We start from the raw sequence: 22,734 nt of genomic DNA on the forward strand, positions 1-22,734 counted from the left end.
CTGTGTTGCTATAAAAATAGTTTTGCTATATTAAATCCTGATACAGCATTCGGTATTGCATGAGTGAAAAATATTAAACTGGAGGCAGAATCCCCACTGAGACCAAATTTGTATGCTTTGTAGTGGTTCACAAAGAAGCCATGGCAATGCTATTAGTGATTGAAACTGTCTGTCTGAGTTCCTTGACCATGGAAGGTGAAGTGAAAGGGAAGGGCTCAAATTGTGGGATTGTTCAAGAATGGACACGTGAGCCAAGATGATCGTTGGGGCCCCTACAAAACTGTTGGCCTGCTGTACTCTGCGAGAATTGTCCAGGAAGTTTAAACCATTTGATTGGCAGTTCCCCTGCTTCCAATACCCTCACCAAAGTCTCCTGCTCTATAGAATCAGAGACTTGGACAGTTCTGTTCTACTTATCTGGATAGTCACCCAGAAATATTCAACAGGAAAAACCTAAACTACACAACAGACCTCTACGTTCATTCACTCTGAGCCTCAACTATCTCTCCAGACTATCTTGGTGAACCCTCTTACTACACTCACCGATTACCCCAACGCCCCCAAGAACTTTCTAACTGTCCCTTTTGACCACGCTTTCCCTCTAGCAACTCCAACTACCTCCCCTGACTAATCCCACTGCCTGATTACCCTTCCCAACCACTGATGCAGCTGCTAACCTGCCCATCTCACCATTCACAAACATTCATCCAGGCATCCATTTTTGAGATATTGTGCACTCACCTATTCATGAGGATTGACCCTGGACATGTAACCTTTCCAGATAGCGATAAATGGTATAAAAAGGTGTCTCTCTCACATGTCCTCTCTTTCTCAGTCTCTCTCCCATTTCTGTTAAAGCCAGTTTTGGGAAACCAAACAAGTGTGTTGTACCTTGAAAGATCAAGTCCAAGATCTTTATTCTTGTAACAACACTAATCTCGATTTAATTCAATTAAAATTGAACTTTAACTCAGTAATAAAAATTAATTCAGATAAGCACGATTTGCCTTTTATCAGCCCAAACAATTACTGTAATGTTATATTATGCAATGTTTCTTTCAATCTTTTTAGGTGTCAGAACTTACTTAAAGGAAGCTTTAGTTAACATTATTGCTGTCCATGCGGAGGTAAGGACTTCAAATTAATTTGCATTGTTACAATCTTCACTTTGGTTCTACATATTTGTGCTTTAGCAGGTTCAGAAGCAACTTGTGCAGTCATGTCTTTTGGAGTGACACAGAAGTTAGATTGGCTGGGTGACTATAGCAGTGAAATATTGTTTGCATTAGGTGGATTCAGTTAAAGAGCAATCAGAAAATGTCCCTACCATAGCTCCTTATTTCTGATTTGTGTTGTCAATTAAATCATGAATCCTGGAGCTTTGCACAGTTTATTAGAGCTGGCACTATTTCTCCTCTTTATAGTTACCCTTGGAAACTTAAATGTGAAAAATTAATGTGGATCAGAGCATCCACTGACTACAAAGAGCATATATTGGGGATGCTGGAAATCTGAACCAAATACAGAGGAACCTCAATTATCCGAATTTCGGATTATCCGAAGGGGATCTCAAGATCCCGATGGAAATATTATTTCAAAGAGCTGTTTCAACCCTGATCATGTCTTTTGTGTACAGGTACAATGATTAAAAATGAATTCAGCTCAGTGAAATGCTGTCAAGGACAGTCGTGTAGAGTCCAGGCACCACCTCCAAATGACTGACCTCCCACCCTCTCTCTTCCCCCCACACTTTCCTTGGAGTTCTACATTGGGGTGTACCATAAACCCGCCTTCCCCAGATAATCTCTCCAACATTGTCTTGTACAGGGCAGAGGTGGAACCTGTCAAAACGTTGCAATAAAACGTTGTGTGCGTGTGTGAGCTTTTTGGAGACTTACCCCACAAAGGCAGGAGCAGTCTTACTGTTAGTGTACAGTCCTGCTGCTGAGGGTGGGGGTGGGAGAGGGGGGGATGGGGGGGGGGGGGGGGTTAGAGGGGGTGGGGGCACAGACGGGGGTCGGATGGTGTTTGGGAGAGGATGGGGGTGTGGGTGAGGGGGCGCAGATGGGGTTGGGGACAGGACGAGTGGGGGCGGGCAGGGTGGGGACAGACAGGGTTGGGGTCGGGAGTGCGGGTGGGGGCAGAAGGGGTTGGAAGCAGATGGTGGGGTGGATATAGTTGGGAGCGGACAGGGTTGGGGGGAATGGGGGCTGGCGGGTGACGTGCTGCTGCCTAGTCTCCTGAACGGGGAGCAGACTTGCCAGAAAACCCCAAGCCCCAGAGGAAATCAATTAACCAAATAACTAATCATCCAAATGGAATAGTGCTCGCCCATTTCGTTCGGATAATCGAAGTTCCTCTGTACAGAGAATGTTGGAGAAACTCTGGCAGCATCTATGAAGAGAGAAGTAGAGTTAATGTTTTGAGTCCGATTCTGAAAAAGTCTCAAACTGGACTGACAACGTTAACTCTGTCCTCCACAGATGCTGCCAGACCTGCTGAGATTCTCTGTGTTTGAGTTAAACCCACCGACTCCCACAGCTACCTGGATTACACTTCTTCCCACCATACCTCTTGCAAAAATGGCATCCCGTATTCCCAATTCCTCTGCCTCCGCAGTATCTGCTCCCAGGAGGACCAGTTCCACCACAGAAGACACCAGATGGCTTCCTCCTTTAGAGACCGCAATTTCCCTTCCTACGTGGTTAAAGATGCCCTCCAACGCATCTCGTCCACATCCCGCACCTCCGCACTCAGACCCCACCCCTCCAACCGTAACAAGGACAGAACGCCCCTGGTGCTCACCTTCCATACCAACCTTCGCATAAACCAAATCATCCACCGACATTTCTGCCACCTCCAAACAGACCCCACCACCAGGGATATATTTCCCTCCCCACCCCTTTCCGCCTTCCGCAAAGACCGTTCCCTCCGTGACTACCTGGTCAGGTCCACGCCCCCCCCCCCCCCCCACCTTACAGCCCACCCCCCATCCTGGCACTTTCCCATGCCACCATAGGAACTGTAAAACCTGCACCCACACCTCCTCCCTCACCTCTATCCAAGGCCCTAAAGGAGCCTTCCACATCCATCAAAGTTTTACCTGCACATCCACTAATATCATTTATTGTATCCGTTGTTCCCGATGCAGTGTCCTCTACATTGGGGAGACTGGGCGCCTCCTAGCAGAGTGTTTTAGGGAACATCTCCGGGACACCCGCACCAATCAACCACACCACCCCATGGTCCAACATTTCAACTCCCCCTCCCACTCTGCCGAGGACATGGAGGTCCTGGGCCTCCTTCTCCACCGCTCCCTCACCACCAGACGTCTGAAGGAAGAACGCCTCATCTTCCGCCTCGGAACACTTCAACCCCAGGGCATTAATGTGGACTTCAACAGTTTCCTCATTTCCCCTTCCCCTACCTCACCCTAGTTCCAAACTCCCAGCTCAGCACTGTCCCCATGACATGTCCTACCTGCCTATCTTCTTTTCCACCTATCCACTCCACCCTCCCCTCCCCCACTCACCTATTGTACTCTATGCTACTTTCTCCCCACCCCCTCCTCTCATTTATCTCTCCACCCTTCAGGCTCTGCCGGTATTCCTGATGAAGGGCTTTTGCTCAAAACGTCCTGGGGACAAGGGTATCAGAGATGGCGATGGGGACAGGATTGAACAGATTGGTGGCAGCAGACATGCAGTGATGAATAGAGGACCACATTTGAAAGTGCTGTTGTGGCGTTTGGGGGGAGGTGTTTTCCAATGATGGATACAGATGTGAACTTTGGTTGGAAGAGGAGAAAACAATGGATGATAGATACAGGAAATAATTGGGGGCACCCTTATCTGGGACTGGTGGAATGGGAGTAGTGAGGGAATATTAAGATGGCAAAGTCAAAAGGGTAGAGTAGGAGGCATTATATGAAGTGAGAGATTGACAGAGAATAGGAGTGCATTGAACTTAGGACAGGAAGCATGATGACTTGGGGTGGAGGTTGAAAATGATGAGACGTTTCTTGCTGTAGAGACAGAAAGAAGAAGATACATGCAGATTAGATAGCAGTATCGAATAAGGGTTGTATATAAAGTTTGAGAGGTAGAAGAGTGAGAGAGAGAAAGAGAGATAATGAAGAAAGAAAAGTACGCCAGAGAATTGGGGAATAAAACGTAAATACCATGGCAGTTTGTGTGAGGCATGTGGAAGTCACAACTAGGCAAGAAGGCTTTGTTTAGAGGGAAAGCTGTCATCAGCCTTTACCAATTTTCCATCAAGACCTTGATATTAATACAATCATCCACAATGGATGGCAGGACTTTTGTTCATGAGAATAGGCATTCTGAAAGGAGAGGCAGTAGTGGGTTGTGATGGCTGAGAGGGTGAATAGGATAAAAAGCAGTGACCAGTTCTTACCCAATATGAAGTTGTATATGATAATGGTAAAGAAAATAGGGATATGCAAAGATGGGAATTTAAGATGGTGACTTATACAATAGTATGTGAGATCTGGCATACATAAAGGAACTGCATACATAACTTTTCTGCTGCCCAGACAGTATTTTTCAATTGGTATTTGGAAGTTGAAATTCTCTTCAAGATAAAAGATGATCATAAGTAAGCCAACATCCTATTTCAACAAAATATTTTTGTGTATTTATAGGTGTTTACAATTTCTAAGGAACTTGTCCCAAGGGTTCTTTCACGGATTATAGAAGCTGTTACTGAAGAAATGAGCCGACTGATGCAATGTGTGTCATCTTTCAGCCGAAATGGAGCGTTGCAGGTATTAGAGTACTAGAGTTTCATTCATTTACTTGGCTAAATTTTATTTTGACTTTGGTTATAATGCATTACATAAAAAAACCCTACTGTCTCTGAATGGTTGATCAGTGTTACTATACTAGCCTTTGCTTTAGTTCATTCAGCTCAATTTTAAAATTAGCCAGATTAGTTCTTCATATGCATAGACATTTTAAAATATGCTTTGTTAAATTACATTATTTTGTGACATTCAATTTTAATTAGTGATATAGATTGTATACCATAGTCTGGAAACTCTTTACAGATCGGTTAAACTCAGTAGTTGCTTTGTATTCTTGTCCCTAGGTAATAGCTTGTGAATTTATTAAGTAGTTAAAACTAGTGGGATCCAAATACAGGTTTGGAAATGTAATAATCCAGTTGCAAATTTAGATTGAGAATGGCTTTGATACTAGAATGAGATTCTTTTGTGTGCAAACTAAAGTCAAACCTAAGATTGTGAAGAGTTAAACCACATCCCCACCCCCATGCCTCAGAAGGTTTTGTTCAGATGTTGATTTGCTGAACCAGAGTGAAACCAGAGTTCCTGTCTTGTGGATCTTTGTACTAGATGAGGAGAAAGGTATGTGTCTAAATGCAGTGGTGCAGATGTCATGCACTTGCATACAGATTTTACAATCTGAACAGCCTAAAGCCCACAGCAAAATACATCTGGACTGTTCTGGTCTTTTATGCAAACCTTAATTAGTCAATTCCATATTTGAATATTTTTCAGTTATCATTTCCATTTAAATATGATTTTTTACTTTACATTTCTTCCTCCACCCCCACTTTACATCCCATAATTCTGTTTACCTGAACACTACAAGTATTTTAGAATCAAACAACTTAGCTGTAGTTTGGATTTTTCTTCACTTAACATATCATTAATGAACCAATCAGAGTGAAATTAGGAAACCAGCTCTGCTATTGCTTGATTTACCCGATGCACCAGTCCACCCTTTCCTGTCCACCACAGGTAAAAGAAGATAGATAAGTTTTGCCAAACCATTTGTTTTCTCCAACCTATCTCCATTCCAAGGAATTACCAGCTGAGAGATATCAGTGCCAAACCTATTTATTGATTAATCGTAGAAACAGGTTCGTTTAGTGTCCGTCGTTCCTTGCATAAACTTCATTAATTCAGTAGCATTCCCATTCCAGTCCATTGCCCTCAGTACAAATAACTGCGTTCTTCTGTCCTTGAAATTATGACTCTTGTTCTTGTGTGAGCCAGGTTTAGGTTTAGCAGTTACTATCTTGGGAACTTAGTTCTGAAGGACTGCTTTTCTGACTGAGGTCTGCATTTTGAATATTGATGTTAAACAGAAACACTATCTCTTGGGTAAATATAAAGGATCCAACACAATGGATTGTGGTCTGCTGCAGAAAGTAACTGCTGCTCCAAGTGACAAATGGCAACAGTGTCCACAACCTTTGACCTTCTGATCACTATGATCAAAATGCAGTCTACAGTTCATATCCTTGCCATCTTCCCTTTCATCATCCAAGCCCATAATAAAGTACTTTGTACATTGCACAGCTTATATGATTTGCAGTTACTTCCAGGTATTTAGGTTGATGAGCAAAAGTCACATCTTTGTAACTTGCCCAAGGTGCTCTGATGTAGTCCATTTTCCAATCTCAATAGGTAATGGCTGGCCTCAAATCATTCTGAACTGGATGGAGGCCAACCTTTGATCATTCCTCTGGAAATGCTTTTTGTCTTGTAGTTCATCTCAGAAGAGCTACACATCCTATCACAGTGAAATACTAGTTAGTTTGTATCATTTGAAACTCCTTTGAATAGGCAATCTAATCCAAACCACTTTTAAACCCTAGCAGCAGTCACAGTAGCAATTGTCTGATTATCCTAAAGTGGTTTCAACAAAGCACGTTATGACAAATTACAATGAGAAAATCTTAGCTAATCACATGTGGTCATGTTTTGGCTGACAAATTGAAAGTGACAGTCATACTCAAGATAGTGGAAAATATGCTTAAAATAGTTAAGTATTAGAACAGCAATGCTTATTTTCTCCAAGTTTTGGAAATATGAGAAAAAAGTGAGTCCAGTCACTTCTGTTGTCTTAAATGTATATAGTTATTTTTCACATTGGTACTTGAATCACTTAGCTAATTAGCCAAAAAAACTTACTAAATTAGAAACAGTATGTAACGGTTCATGGCATCTGTTACCTTACACTATTATGTGGTCTGTGGTGCAACAGCCCTTAGAAGATAAGGTTGTTACATGAAAGCATTTAGATCTGGTGCTTTATCATCCAGTGAAGGAGCTAAGACTCACTCTTGGCTTCAGGGAGATATTGCAAACACTGGGTATCCAATTGGTAATGCTTTCAGTTTCAGCCAAAACTAATGTGTTCCTATGTCACTTATCAGAGGACTGTTAATGCAGTGCCCAATAGTTTATCATCACATCACAACTAACTTAAGATTTGCAAGTTAAACAGTATTGTAGAGCTCTGCAACCTGAACAGTATCAGAACTGCATATATAGCAAGAATTTAGGAATGACTGCACCTGTTATAAATGAGACAGTTTGCTTTTGATGTCTGCCCCATTAAGATTATGCTGAGGATATGGTTATGTTTACAAGCTTCAATTGCATTTTGAATTGACAGTACTTCTGAACTCTGCTATATATATAATATATATAAATCTTGAAAATTCATATGAGATTAACATAAAGGAAGAACTTACATTTATATAAAACCTTACACTACTTCTTTCACAGTTAATCCACCTGATGAAAGAGCATTGCTTCCAATAAACCTGTTGGACTATAACCTGGTGTTATGTGCTTTTTAACTTTGTCCACCCCAGTCCATCACCAGCACCTCCTAATCATGGCCACTTCTTTCTTAATAGGAAAGATTGTGCTGTCACCAAGACTAGGACTGGATCTAGTACAGCTTTCTTCCTGGTAGGAATGGAAATGTTATGTTCCAGAAAATAGTGAGAATGAATTTCAACTTAAAGCAGGCTGATTACAAATGAATTTTGATAGATAAAACAGAGGATGAAAAATGAAAGACTTAAAAAAGATAAATAAATAGGGTGCAAGCTAAGTAAATACCCATGAGAAATAAATGAGGTATCCAAAGCTAGGGTACCCTGGATAAGTAAGAATACTGATGAAAAAATAATCTTAGAATCCTTGCAACGTGGAAGCAGGCCATTGACCCAACAAATCCACACCACCGCTCCGAAGAGCATCCCACCCAGACCTACCCCCTTTCCCTTTTCTCTTGTTTTTATGCATGATGCTATATGATTTGATTGATCCTTGATACTAGAATGGATATAATACAGGATGAAATTTCCCAATCCCAAACCTCACATTTCCCATGGCTAATCCACCCAACCTGCACATCCCTGGATATTGTGGGTAATTTAGCATTGCTAATCCACCTAACCTGCACATCTTTGGACTGTGGGAGGGAATCCACACAGACACTGGGAGAATGTGCAAACTCCACGCAGACCGTCCCCAGAGACTGGAATTGCATGCAGGTTCCTGGCGCAGTGAGGCAGCAGTGCTAACCACCAAGCCATCATGCTGCTAAGGAGACATGATGCATACGAGAATAATAAAAGCAATAGAAATCAGGCAGTGTATCTCAAAACCAGGAGAAAGGCTAACACTGAAATAAGGAAAGCAGTGAGGAAAGGATGGCAGGCTGTGCTAAAACAAATTGTAAAATGTTCTTCAGCCATAATAATAGTAAAAGATTAGTGACTGATGGAGCGGGACCCATAGGGAACAAGCAGGGTAAACTGCTAAGTGAAGCAAAGGGTATGGCAGAGGTAGTAAATCAAAACTTTGTTTCTGTCTTTACAAAAATAGAAGTTTGTGACACTGGCCAAGTTGAAAATCTGAGTGCTGAGCAACTGAACAGTACAGTAATAGTTAATGAAAGGGTACTAAAAAGGCTGGAGCATTTGAGGTAGAGAAGTCGCCAGGCCCAAGCGGCATGCATCCTAGATTGCTGAGAGAGGTAAGGAAGCACATTGCAGAGCCAGTTAGTGAAATTTTCTAGTCCTAGTTGAACACAAGATTAGTCCTCGGGGACTAGAGGCTTGCAAATGTGACACCATTGTTTATGAAAAGGGCAAAGGATAACCCAGGAAGTTACAGACCTGCCAGCTTGACATCAATAAAAGGAAAACTGATGGAGGCCGTAATACAGGATAAGCTAAATATACACTTGGAGAGAAATAAGTTAATACTGGCCAATCAACGTAGCTTTGTCAAGAGCAGGTCATGCCTGACATATTTATTTGAGGTTTTTGATGAGATAACAAAGACAGTGGATGAGGGTAGCACTGTGGATGTTGTATATTTGGACTTTCAGAAAGCATTTGGTCTGGTGCGCATGGCAGGTTGCTTAGCAAATTAGAAATGTTTGGGGTTGATGAGACCTTGGCAACATGGATTCGAAGTTGGATAGACATTAGGAAACAGGGAAGATATAGCTGGGCATTTCTCAGACTAGAGACAAGTTGAAAGTGGTATTCTCAAGGGATCAGTCTCAGAACCCTTCACTTATTTTGATTCACATAAATGATTCGAAGATGGGTAGGGCAAAATCTCTAAAGTTGAAGATGGTACTAAGCTAGGAATAATAGTAAATTGTGAAGATGCTGAGTGACTTCAGAGAAACATTGACAAGTTGGCCAAATGAGCTGTTGGGCTGGCATATGAATTTCAGTGCATCTGAAATGTGAGGTAATGCATTTTGATATAGAAAAATATGGAGAAACACTACAGGCTCAAAGATACAACTTTGTGGGGAGTACAGGACCAGTGAAAACCTCAGGGTTCAAGTGCATAATTCTTTGAAGATGGTCAGGTATGTTGAAATACTTAATAAAAAGGCTTATAGGATCCTTGGGTCTATAAGTAGAGGCCATGCAAGGAAGTGAAGCTACACATCCACAAGTAATTGGTCAAACCATATTTGAAGTCTTGTGTTCATTTTGGGTACCTTTTCTAAGATTTTTGAGAATGATACCAGGAATGAGGAATTTTAGATACAAGAAAGATTAGAGAAATTGCACTTGTTCTCCCTGGAACAGACAAGATTTAAGATGTGACCTTATTGAGGTGTTCAAAATTGTGAACAATTAATGAAGGATTCTGTTTCCACTAGTTGATATATCTGTAACGGAGGATCACAATTTCAAGATTGTAAGCAAGACTGTTGGGAGTGAGATGAGAAAAAGCTTCTTTACTAAGAGTTGTTAGTGTTTGGAATGTGCTGCCTGGACAGTGGTGGAGTCAGATTCCATAGTAGATTTCAAAAGAGGACTGAATATATATTTGAAATTTAGAGAGCTACAGATTTAGGGCTGAAGAATGGGACTAGCTGGGTAGCCTTTTTGGGAACCAGTACAGAAATGATGGGCCCTCATTATGTACTATGAAATTCTATGATTTTAAAATTCTGACGAGTAATCCAGAACCCCAGGTGAATGCTTTGGGGATATGAGTTCAAATCTTACCATAGCAGCAAGTGGAATTGAAATTCAAAAAATAAATCTGGAATAGAAAGCTGTTCTCAATAATGGTGATTTTCACAACCAGCATTGATTGTTGTAAAACCCTGTCTATTCTCATGTCCTTTAAGGAAGAATGTCTTCCAATCCTTAACTGTAGTGGTCAGCATGAGTCTCCAGACCAAAAGCAATATGGTTGACTCTCATATGCCTTCTGAAATGGCCTAGCATGCCCCTCAGTCCAATGGGTGACTATGCTAGCCTTACCAGTGATGCCAACTATCCATGAATAAACATGAAAAAAAGCTTAAAGTTCTGAAGCATTTTGCAGCCATTTGAGTACTTTCTCAGTGTAGCTACGGTAATGTGATAATGAGCAGACAATCTTTGTCTAACTGATATTGCTTGACGATACATATTGACCAGGACTCCTGTGGCGGGTAGCACCACTAAAGCTGAAACTTAGTAATCGAACGCAAATAATCTTCTAATGAGATTAATATTAGACATAACTACAGATATTGTTGGTCTAATATAGACCAGAAAATGTAGGAGCAGAAATAAGCCATTTAGCCCATCAAGTCTGCTTTGCCATTCAATGAGATTATGGCTCAGCTTCACTTTCTGCCTTTTTTTCTTTCATCGTTGATTCCCTTACTGATTAAACAAAATCTGTCTATCACAATCTTGAATATACTTAATGACCCAGCCTCTAATGCCATCTAATTTAAAGAATTCCATAGATTTAGTACCTTTTGTGAGATGAAATTATTACTAATTTCTCTCTTAAATGAGTGACCGCTTACTCAAAATTATGCCACTCATGCTACATACTCTCACAAGGGGAAACAACCTCTAGCTCTCTGTCCTATCAAAGCCCCTTTAGAGTCTTATATATTTCAATAAGGGCTCCTCTTATTTTTTTCCACCTGTACAGGCCAAATCTATTCAATTTCTCCTTGTAAGAAAATCCCTCCATATTCAGGGTCAACCTTATGAACCTTTCAGGTCTGCTTGCAATGCCAATATGTTTCCTCTTAGGTAAGGGAACCAAAACTGTTCATAATATTCTGGGTGTGCTCCAACTAGTGTCTTGTTTAGTTTTAGCAAGGCTTCCCTATTTTCATATTCCATTCCTTTTGAAATAAAGCCCAACATTTATTTGCCTTCCCTGTTACCTGTTGAACTTGAACGCTAACTTTTTTACTTTATGCATGAGAACTCCCAAATCCCTTTGAGATGAAGAATTTTCTGTCTTTCTTAATTTAAATAATATTCAACTCCTCTATTCTTTCTGCCAATGTGCATAACTTCACATTTTCACCCATTACATTCCACCTGCCAATTCTTTGCCCACTCACCTAACTTGCCGACATCCCTCTGCAGACTCTTTGTATTTTCCTCACCACTTGCCTCCCCATTTATTTTTGTGTTATTTGCAAATGTGGTGATAGTACAAAACTTCCTTCATTCAATTCAATATATAATGTAATTTTTGTGTCCCCAACATTGATCCCCATGCAACTCCCCAGTTATGGGTTACAATCCTGAAAATGCCGCCCTTATCCCAATTCTCTATTTTCTGTTAGTTAGCCAATCCGCTATTCATGTCAATATACTACTCAACACCCTGGACTCTTTTCAGTAGCTTAACATGTGGTAATGTTTCAAACACCTGCTGGAAATCTAAATATACTACATCCACTAGTTCCCCTTTATCTATCCTGCTTATCACCACTTCAAAGATTTCTAGTAAACATATCAAGCATAATTTCCCCTTCATGAAGTCAGGCTGACTCTTGCTTGAGTATATTATATATGTCTAAATGCACGGTTATTAAATCTTTTTGGTAGATTCTAGCATTTTCCCAAAAACAGATTTTAAAATAACTGACCTACAGTTTTTGTGTTGTTTTTGAATAAGGATGTCACTTCAGAAGTGACGTTTGAAAGAAGGCATTTTAACTTGTATCTATGATGGATCAGGTTAAAGCTTAATATTAATCATTATATATCAGGTTGAAGAAGTAGGGGACAAATGGGATTTAGAAAAATACATATTTTAAAACACCTACATATTGCACTTCTGTTCCAGTTGGTGGTGTGTTATGATTTTTGTTCATTAGGTATATGGAATCGACCATCATAGACATATGGAACTGCAATGTAACTTGCTCTCTGTTTTCCTTTCTGACCTCCAATCTTCCTTAAGGGGAAGCCTTCTATCTTTTGCTACTTGGTGAGATAATGAAATTCGTGATTACCCTTGTGGAGAAATTAAAGTACGCATTACCAATATGTAGGCATCAAATTTGCCATGCCATCCTGATTCATCATCCATCTATTGACATGTTAACTTTGATCCAATGCAAGATTTGTAAAGGCTGCATAAGATTATATACAAGCAAAATACTGCAGGTGCTGGAGGTCTGAAATTAAAACAGAAAATGCTGGAGAAATTAGGCCGAAAGAGATCCTTCCAAAGGGTTGTCATACTGGACTCAAAACATTAACTGTGTTTCTCTGGCCACAGATACTGCCAGACCTGCTGAGTTTCTCCACCACTTGTTTTTATGCATGATGTTGTATGATTTGATTGACCCTTGATACTAGAATTCATATAATACAGGATGAATTTTCCCATTACCACAGAATCACACATGTTAGAACACTTATTAGATGAGCATCTTTACCTAGTGCCGAACCTCTGCCTTTTCCCCACACCCTTGCACATTAATTATCCAAATAGTCATCCATTCTCCTCTTGAATGTCTCAATTGAACTTGTCTCCCCTCCACTTCCAGGCATTGCATTCCACACCCTAACTACCCACTGTGTGAAAATGTTTTCCTCACTTCATCCTTGCTTCTTTTGCAGATCATTTAAATTTATACCCGTGTTTTTGTTCCTTTTATGAGCAGGAACATTTTCTTCCTGTCAACTCTCAAGCCCACACATGATTTTGAAGACCTGTATCAGATCTACTCTTAACTGGCTTCTCTTCAGGAAGAACAATCCCCAACTTCTTCACTCTGTTCTCATAACTGAAGTTCTTCAACTCTGGAGCCATTCTTATAAGCCACTTTTGCACACTCTCCATTGTGTTTGAATCCTTTCTATAACATGACTCCCAGAACTGTACACCGTTAAGGTCAAATACAAATTCAGTATGATCTCTTCACACAATGTATCTGTATTAATAAAGCTGATGTTTTATTTACTGCTCTGTTTACCTATCCTACCATTTTCAATGATATGTATACCCAGGTTCCTCTGCTCCTGCACCCCCTTTAGAATTGTACTGTGCATTGTAATATTGTCTTTCAATGTTTTTCCAATCAAACTGCATCACCTCTCACTTCTGTGCATTGAAATTTAACTTCCACTTATCTGCCTACTCCGCCAAATTGTGGATGTCCTTCTGAAGTTCTATATTGTTCTCCGCACAATTTACTATTCTTCTAAGATTGTGTCATCTGCAGACTTTCAAATTGCCCTCTGCACACCAGATCACAAGATATTATTTCACTTTATATTCCATATAGTCATGAAATAATTCCATGTTTTACTAATTGGATTGGAAGGTATGGTTCAGTGATTTCTGCTCAAGCCGTATGTTGTAAATATGAAGTTTGGTAGCTATATGATGTACTGTGTGTCACAGCACAGCTCAACAGTATTAAAAGTACCAACCTCAAGAATGAGAGGATCATACAGAATAATGATATTATTTAATATGACAGCATAACATTGCATGAACGTTTTAGATGAGAGTCAGAGCTCGAAGGAGTGTTGAGAACAAAGCTACTAAGTGAGTATTTTATATCAGTGTTTACTGTGGGGAAGGACACAGGATACAGAATGTGGGGAAATAGATGGTGACATCTTGAAAAATCTCAATATTACAGAGGAGGTGGTACTGGATGTCTTAAAATGCACAAAGGTGGATAAATCCCCAGGACATAATCAGGTGTACGTAGAACTCTGTGGGAAGCTCGGGTAGTGATTGCTGGGCCCCTTGCTTGTTTATATTTGTATCATCGATAGTCACAGGTGAGGTGCCAAAAGACTGCAGGTTGGCTAACATGGTGCCACTACTTAAGAAAGGTAGTAAGAAGAAGCCAGGGAATTATAGACTCGTGAGCCTGACGTCGGTGATGGTCAAGTTGTTGAAGGTAATCCTGAGGGACAGGATTTACATGTATTTGGATAGACAAGGACCGGTTAGGGATAGTCAACTTGGCTTTGTCATGGGAAATCATGTCTCACTAACTTGATTTGAGTTTTTTGAAGAAGTAATGAAGGGGCTTCTTGTGGGCAGAGTGGTGGACGTGATCTATATGGGCTTCAATAAGACACTTGACAAAGTTCCTCATGGTAGACTGGTTAACAAGGTTAGATCACATGGAATACAGGGAGAACTAACCATTTGGATACAGAACTGGCTCGAAAGTAGAAGACAGAGGTTACTTTTGTGCCACAAGGATCAGTGTTATGTCCACTACTTTTCACCATTTATGTAAATGATTTGGATGTGAACATTGGAGATATAGTTAGTAGTTTGCAGATGACACCAAAATTGAATGTGTAGTGGACAGCGATAAAGATTACCTCAGAGTACAACAGGATCTTGTTCAGATGGACCAGTGGGTCGAGGAGTGCACATGAAGTTTAATTTAGATAAATGAAGAGTACTGCATTTTGGAAAGGCAAATCAGGGCAGGACCTATACATGCTGAACAAAGAGACCCTGGAGTGCAGGTTCATAGTTCCTTGAAAGTGGAGTCTAAGGGGCAACTCTTTCACACAAAGGATGCTGCGGGTATGGAATGAGCTGCCAGAGGAAGTGGTGGAGGCTGGTACAATTACAACATTTTAAAAGGCATCTGGATGGGTATATGATTAGGAATGGTTTAAGGAGATATGGGCCAAGTGCTGGCAAATAGGACAAAATTAATTTAAGATATCTGTTCAGCATGAACAAGTTGGTCTGAAGAGTCAGTTTCCATGTTGTATATCTTTATGACTCAATAAGATATCTTTTTTTTTCTTTAGGCCAGGCTGGAAATTTGTGCTCTTAAAGATGCTGTTGCCTCATTCCTGACTCCTGAAAGCAAGTAAGATGGAAAGTTCAGTCATTTTGATTATTGCAGTTTCCAAAAGAGCTTTTTGGCAGTCAGTTCAAGATCTTTAACTGTGCAAGAATTTGTACATCCTGGTACAATTGTGCAAAGTCTTAAGTGTAACCTGACAGATCACCATCAAATGACTTTTAAAAATGCATTTTTCATGCTGTCAGTTTTAAGTAGTGATGATATACATTTTACGTTTTAGTGAGATGACTCTTCCGCTCCTGTGATACTCAAGTACCTTGTTAATGGTTGCAGTAAAGCATCATTTATTTTAAAAGAAAATATATCAAGTGATCTAGTGTTTGCTTCTACAATTGTTTGTGTGTGTTGGACAGAGTTGAGAGTGTAGTGCTAGAAAAGCACAGCAGGTCAGGCATAATCCGAAGAGCAGGAAAATCAATGTTTCGGGCCAGAGCCTTGCATCAGGAATGAAGGGCTCCAACCCAAAATGTCGATTCTCCTGCTCCTCGGATGCTGCCTGACTTGCTGTGCTTTTCCAGCAACATGCACTCAACTCTGATCTCCAGCATCTGTAGACCTCACTGTCTCCTGTGTGTGTTGGGCAATCTACTGAATTGTGATCAAAGAATTATGAAAACACTATTTAGGGTAGAAAATCGAACATATTGGCCAAACTGTAATAAATTCTTAAAATATCGCAGTTCTAAACATATAGAACTTAGAGAATCTACTTAACTGCTCTTTATAAATGGATTTCATTTAGCTAGGCTCTGTCTAGAGTTCTACTGAAACCTATAGTCAGTATAGTTTAGTTTAGAATAATTGCTTTTAACTTAGCATTTGCCAAATTCTTAATCCATACTAATCTTGAACTATCTGATCTCACCTAGTCAATATTGTTCCATGTTAAATAAAGTTTAATCTGTTGCCTTAATTTAGTATTATGTCTCTAAATATTTTAGACACTAAGTTCTGTGAATTTCTCTGTTTTCCTTTCTGACTCTCTAGTTATAGCTTCAAACAAGCCCTTGAAGCACTGCCCCAACTTTCCAATGGAGCAGATAAAAAGTAAGTTATACTAAGTTTTAACAAAGCTTGTTATACTTTGAAATTAATTCTGGAGAACATAGTCTTTTTTGTTAGGGTGGCATTCTTTACCAAAAACCAGTGAGACTCAGCAAATACAAGGGTAAGGGATGAATAGGACTTAGTGTGAGTCAGAACCGAGGCAGCAGATTTTGACATGATTTTAAGATTATGGAGGATGGAAAATGCTAAATTAGCCAGGATTGTGTTGAATGAGTCCGGTTAAGAAATAACTAAGGCATGGTTGAGGGTTTCAACACTACATGAGCCGTGGTAGGAGTAGAGTTGGTCAGTGTTACAAATCTGAAAATAGACAGTTTCAGTGATTAACAGACATGCAGTTGGAAGCTCACCTCCGTATCAAACTAGATAGCAAATAGTCTATTTCTGTCTTCAGTTCCCAGGGAGGGGAATAACACTGGGGGATTAGTGCAATGTTTATAGTGAATCAAAAACAATGACTTTGATATTTGTAATGTTTAGATAAAAACAATGACTGCAGATGCAGGAAACCAGATTCTGGAGTAGAGTGGTGCTGGAAAAGCACAGCAGGTCAGGCAGCATCCGAGGAGCAGGGAAATCAACGTTTCGGGCAAAAACCCTTCTTCAGGAATACAGGCAGAGTGCCTGAAGGGTTGAGAGATAAATGAGAGGAGGGTGGGGGTGGGGAGAAAGTAGCATAGAGTACAATGGGTGGATGTGGGTGGGATGAAGGTGATAGGTCAGAGAGGAGGGTGAAGTGGATAGGTGGAAAAGAAGATAGGCTGGTAGGACAGGTCATGGGGACGGTGCTGAGCTGGAACTGAGGTGAGGTGGGGGAAGGGGAAATGAGGAAACTGATGAAGTCCACATTGATGCCCTGGGGTTGAAGTGTTCCGAGGCAGAAGATGAGGCGTTCTTCCTCCAGGCGTTGGGTGGTGAGGGAGCGGCGTTGAAGGAGGCCCAAGATCTCCATGTCCTCGGCTGAGTGGGAGGGGGAGTTGAAATGTTAGGCCACAGGTCAGTGTGGTTGATTGGTGTGGGTGTCCCACAGATGTTCCCTAAAGTGCTCTGCTGGAAGGCGTCCAGTCTCCCCAATGTAGAGGAGACCGCATCAGGAGCAACGGATACAATAAATGATATTGGTGGGTGTGCAGGTGAAACTTTGATGAGTGTGGAAGGCTCCTTTGGGGCCTTGGATAGAGGTGAGGGAGGAGGTGTGGGTGCAGGTTTTGCAATTCCTGCGGTGGCAGGGGAAGGTGCCAGGATGGGACGGTGGGTTGTTGGCGGGTGTGGACCTGACCAGGTAGTCACGGAGGGAATGGTCTTTGCGGAAGGCGGAAAGGGGTGGGGAGGGAAATATATCCCTGGTAGTGGGGTCCGTTTGGAGGTGGCGGAAATGTTGGCGGATGATTTGGTTTATGCGAAGGTTGGTAGGGTGGAAGGGGAGTTCTGTCCTTGTTACGGTTGGAGGGGTGGGGTATGAGGGCGGAGGTGCGGGATGTGGACGAGATGCATTGGAGGGCATCTTTAACCATGTGGGAAGGGAAATTGCGGTCTCTAAAGAAGGAGGCCATCTGGTGTGTTCTGTGGTGGAACTGGTCCTCCTGGGAGCAGATACGGCGGAGGTGGAGGAATTGGGAATACGGGATGGCATTTTTGCAGGAGGTAGAGTGGAAAGAGGTGTAATCCAGGTAGCTGTGGGAAGAGGTGGGTTTGTGAAAAATGTCGGTGTCAAGTCAGTTGTCATTAATGGAGATGGAGAAGTCCAGGAAGGGGAGGGAGTTGTCAGAGATGGTCCAGGTAAATTTAAGGTCAGGGTGGAATGTGTTGGTGATGTTGATGAATTGCTCAACTTCCTCACGGGAGCACGAGGTGGCACCAATGCAGTCATCAGTGTAGCAGAGGAAGAGGTGGGGAGTGGTGCCGGTGTAATTACGGAAGATGGGCTGTTCTACGTAGCCAACAAAGAGACAGGCATAGCTGCAGCCCATACAGGTGCCCATGGTTACCCCTTTGGTCTGGAGGAAGTGGGAGGATTCAAAGGAGAAATTGTTAAAGGTGAGGACCAGTTTAGCCAAAGGAATGAGTGTGTCGGTGGAAGAGTACTGTTGGGGACGACGGGAGAGGAAGAAATGGACGGCTTGCAGCCCTGGTCATGGCGGATAGAGGTGTAGATGGATTGGATATCCATGGTGAAGATGAGGCGTTGAGGGCAGGGGAAACCGAAGTCTTCGAGGAGGTGGAGGGCATGGGTGGTGTCTCGAACGTATGTGGGGAGTACCTGGACTAGGGGGGATAGGACAGTGTCGAGGTAGGTAGAGATGAGTTCAATGGGACAGGAGCATGCTGAGACAATGTGTCGGCCAGGGTGGTCAGGCTTATGGATCTTGGGAAGGAGGTAGAACCGGGCAGTGCGGGGTTCCCGGACTATGAGGTTGGAAGCTGTGGATGGGAGATCTCCTGAGGTGATGAGGTTCTGTATGGTCTGGGAGATGATGGTTTGGTGATGGGGGGAGTGGGGTCATGGTCGAGGGGGCGGTAGGAGGAGGTGCCCTTGAGTTGGCGTCTGGCTTCAGTGGGCCAGACTACCACTGCACCCCCTTTATCTGCTGACTTGATGGTGAGGTCGGGATTGATAACTTGTGGCAATTTCTGCTCCTCTAGTACTGGGTGCACTGCTTGAATCTGTGGTTGTTTCACAATCTGAATAAATAGCTCATATCTTGGCCAGGGACTGACTTCATCCTGATTCCAGTTTACACCCCTGCCCACTCTCTCACTACAGGTCACAGCTGATGTTCATGTTTAACACTCCTGATCAGATCCTAATCCTGTATTTTCCTCTCCACCCCTCTTATTGCCAAGGCCACTACCTCAGTTTGTGTTTGACTCTCTTGGTGAAGCTCCGAATATGTGCCTAACCTGAGATGCATTTAGATTCCATATCTGGCCACCGTCCACCCTTCCTCAGGTCACGGCCTGAGTTCTTGTTCCACTCTCTGGTTGCTTTGTCCATCCATAGATAGCTTACATCTTCCCCAACATACGTCGCAACTCAAGTCTATGCTGTCTAATACACTTTTTTGTGAACAAGTTTCATTTATATTTAAGTTATAATTTCAGAAAAAGGAAAGCATGATTTTTGTTTCATTCGATTTTTGTGGATGAAAATCACAAATGCCAATAATGAAACAAACACAGAGATTGCATTGTACTATGTCAATTAAATTCGCAATTAAAACCAAGATGAACTGACTTAAATGCTCAATGCAATTTAAGATTAATCACAATTTTTCAAACAGTTTTTTTAATTTCAACTTGAATAAACTAAAATGTGATTGTTTACTGTTGGGAATGAATAATGAGCTAACTATTGTTTCATCATGATAGGTTACTTGAAGAGCTCCTCAACAAATTCAAGAGCAGTATGCACTTACAGCTTACCTGTTTTCGACCTTCAACACGAAGCATGGTAAAGACTTGATGGTGAAAAGGCCTGTGGTTGTGTGGGTAGCTTATACAGCATGACAGAATTTAGCCCTCTTTTAAAAATGGTTCTACTATCTGTATTTCTCCCAACCAACTTAAATTAATACTTAAACCACTGAAGTAGAATTCTAAAATTCCTACAGTTTATCCATAGTTTCCTCGATATTTGTCATGTATACTTTAAAAATGTAATCTGCAAATCTTAGTGGTTTAGTGACATAATCAGAGTTTTGGACCTGGGAGTGGCACAGTTTTGCGAAGTTGCAAACATGAAAAGAAAAGTAGTCAGAAGAAGGCATTCAAGACAGTGATGAGTCCAGATCCAAAAGAGAATGTTGCAAGCTTACTTTTTAGTATTTCCCACATGTTATTTTTAGGGCCTCTTAAAAGACTTGATGCATTAAAGCAAACAGTACTTTTGCTGTTTTGCCATCAGTAAGTTTAAATAGCAAGAATTGTGAACATTGTTGGATTTGTAATGCTTTAATTTCATGGAAGAGACTTCATTTGAGAGCATTTTCTGCTAATTAATTTCCATGTATTTAGTGAACTTCATGTATTTCAAAACTTCTGTTCATCAAAAATGCAAATAAATTCAGTACAATGTTTTTGTTTTGTTTTGTTTCGTGTTTCCACCAATCTCTCAACGCCTTCATAAAACTAATCATAATTTTCTTGATCATTAACTTAAAATAATCGGAAGAGATCAAGCATCAACTAGTGTTAGCATATTATAGGCTTATGACTAACTTCTTGGAGTCAGAACATGATTGCACCAATTATGATCGCAAAGCATCTGTTAAAAATATACAAGTATTTAATTGTGATCATAACAGGGATAAATTTAAGCTTGCAGTTATATTTTGCCTTGTGCTCAAGTACCATGTACTTAAATCATCATTCTATGCCATTTAACAGGTCATTTAACAGAGCTGATACAAATTTTGAAGATTTTCTATGTATTTATCAAAGTTATGAAAGTAAACAAACTGAAATAGTACAAAAGGAGCATAGTTGTAAAGTAAATGAACAATAATACATATTCTTGAAATTCTAACTTGCAAGAATTGTTAAGCTATATAGTTTCCAGATTTGTTTAAAATGAAACCCTTTTCACATTTGTCAAAATTTTAACACTTTCTGGCCTTCCCATCATCTGCCTGTCATCTTTTCTCTAATTTCCCTTACGTTTCCTATCTTAGTCTCTTTGTCGTACCTAATGATCTATAATTCTGACATTTTCAGTGGAATCTAGTGACCTCCCTGTGGCAGGTTGAGGCTGTCAAATGGGCAATCAATACCCTTAAGAGAGGCTAATATTCATGTAACATTAGGCAGGTGGGTGGGAATGGAGAGCAGGATGGAGCCCAAAAAGTAAATGCTGTCCATGTGCTTGTGGGCTTCCAGGGAAAACCTCTCACTCGTGGGCACTCCTGATCAAAGGATCTGCCTCTGACAAATTGGGGAAGCCATGACAACATTGCAATCAGCTGCCACAATCCTTGACTTTCAACCCGTTACCACAATCACTCACCTTGTGCCCATATCCATGGGCAATCCTAAACCTCAAGTGAGTACAGGTGTCAGCAATAGCTGCAGACAAGTTATAAGAATGGGTATAGACCACAAATGGGCAATATTCCTCTATGTCTATCAATGACTTGACATACAGGAGAATATTGTGTCCAGTTTGGATGCTCGCGGAAGGATATGATAGTAAGACAGCACATAAGTAGTTCCCTCAGATGTCACCAATTTGGAGAACAAGGAAAATTTCTCAACAGAAGCAAGAACATTGATTATTTCTGATTGCAGGTGTTCAGAATGGGAGGGGTTCTGATGAGATAAATATAGGAAAAACTATTTCCAATAGTTTCTGAGGTAGTAGCTAGAATGTATAAATTTAAGATCATTGCCACAAATACATACTAAGATGTGATCTACAGTGCCACAAGCAGTGATAAAAGTAGAATCCATAACATTTTTAAAGGAGTTGGATAAATATTTAAAAACAGACAAAAAATTAAAAAGCTATGAGGAAAGGATGGGGCAGTGAAGCTAAATGGATAGGGTTTGATCTTTGGTGAGAGGCTGAATAGGCTGGTGCTGTTTTGAGTGTCAGAGGCTGAAGCGTGACCTTTGAGGTTTATAAAATCATGAGGGGCATGGATAGCATAAATAGACAAGGTCTATTTGGGGTGGAGGAGTCCAGAATTAGAGGGCATAAGTTAAGGTGAGAGGGGAACGATTTAAAAGGGACTTAAAGGGGTAACTTTTTCATGCAGAGGGTGGTGCGTGAATGGAATGAGATGCCAGAGGAAGTGGTGGAGGCTGGTACAATTACAACGTTTAAAATTCATCTGGATAGGTATATGAATAGGAAGGATTTAAGGGAAATGGGCCAAGTGCTGGCAAATGGGACTATCTGGTCAGCATGGACAAGTTGGACCGAAGGGTTTGTTTCCATGCTGTACATCCCAATGACCGTGCCATCAGAGTGAACTAAATGGCCTTCTCTGCTGTAAACCTTTATGATTCTGCAACATATTCCTGTAGGGAATATGAGGAAGGAATGTAGTCAGGAAAACCAGATCTTAAAATCTGAGGCCACTGACAATTGCTGGTAATTTTTTATGTGATCAGCTTTACTCTGCTGTTCATAATGTTGGTTTTCAAGTGCCTGAAACCGTGCTTCATATTGGATTCCTAGACTGCGGCCTTTACTAAACTTTTAAAGGTTTCTGGGTTAACGTCATAC

General features: G+C 41.1%; 1 protein-coding gene across 5 annotated transcripts in view; it reads left to right on the forward strand.

The window, feature by feature from the left end:
- Nucleotides 1–20,584, forward strand: part of exoc2 (exocyst complex component 2) — a 321,249-nt gene extending 300,665 nt beyond the window's left edge. For all 5 annotated transcript variants that reach the window (XM_043719385.2, XM_043719383.2, XM_087978539.1 and 2 more), the window contains 5 exons: nucleotides 1,072–1,127; nucleotides 4,664–4,786; nucleotides 15,382–15,443; nucleotides 16,428–16,487; nucleotides 19,878–20,584. In XM_043719385.2, the coding sequence (XP_043575320.2) occupies nucleotides 1,072–1,127; nucleotides 4,664–4,786; nucleotides 15,382–15,443; nucleotides 16,428–16,487; nucleotides 19,878–19,971 (395 nt within the window). In that variant the 3' untranslated portion in view covers nucleotides 19,972–20,584. The remainder of the gene's footprint in view (nucleotides 1–1,071; nucleotides 1,128–4,663; nucleotides 4,787–15,381; nucleotides 15,444–16,427; nucleotides 16,488–19,877) is intronic.
- Nucleotides 20,585–22,734: the final 2,150 nt, after the last annotated feature.

Source organism: Chiloscyllium plagiosum, unplaced genomic scaffold (genome assembly GCF_037043375.1).
Source record: "Chiloscyllium plagiosum isolate Xiang-an unplaced genomic scaffold, Cpla_swu_hap1 HiC_scaffold_34, whole genome shotgun sequence".
In the NCBI taxonomy this organism is placed as follows: domain Eukaryota; kingdom Metazoa; phylum Chordata; class Chondrichthyes; order Orectolobiformes; family Hemiscylliidae; genus Chiloscyllium; species Chiloscyllium plagiosum.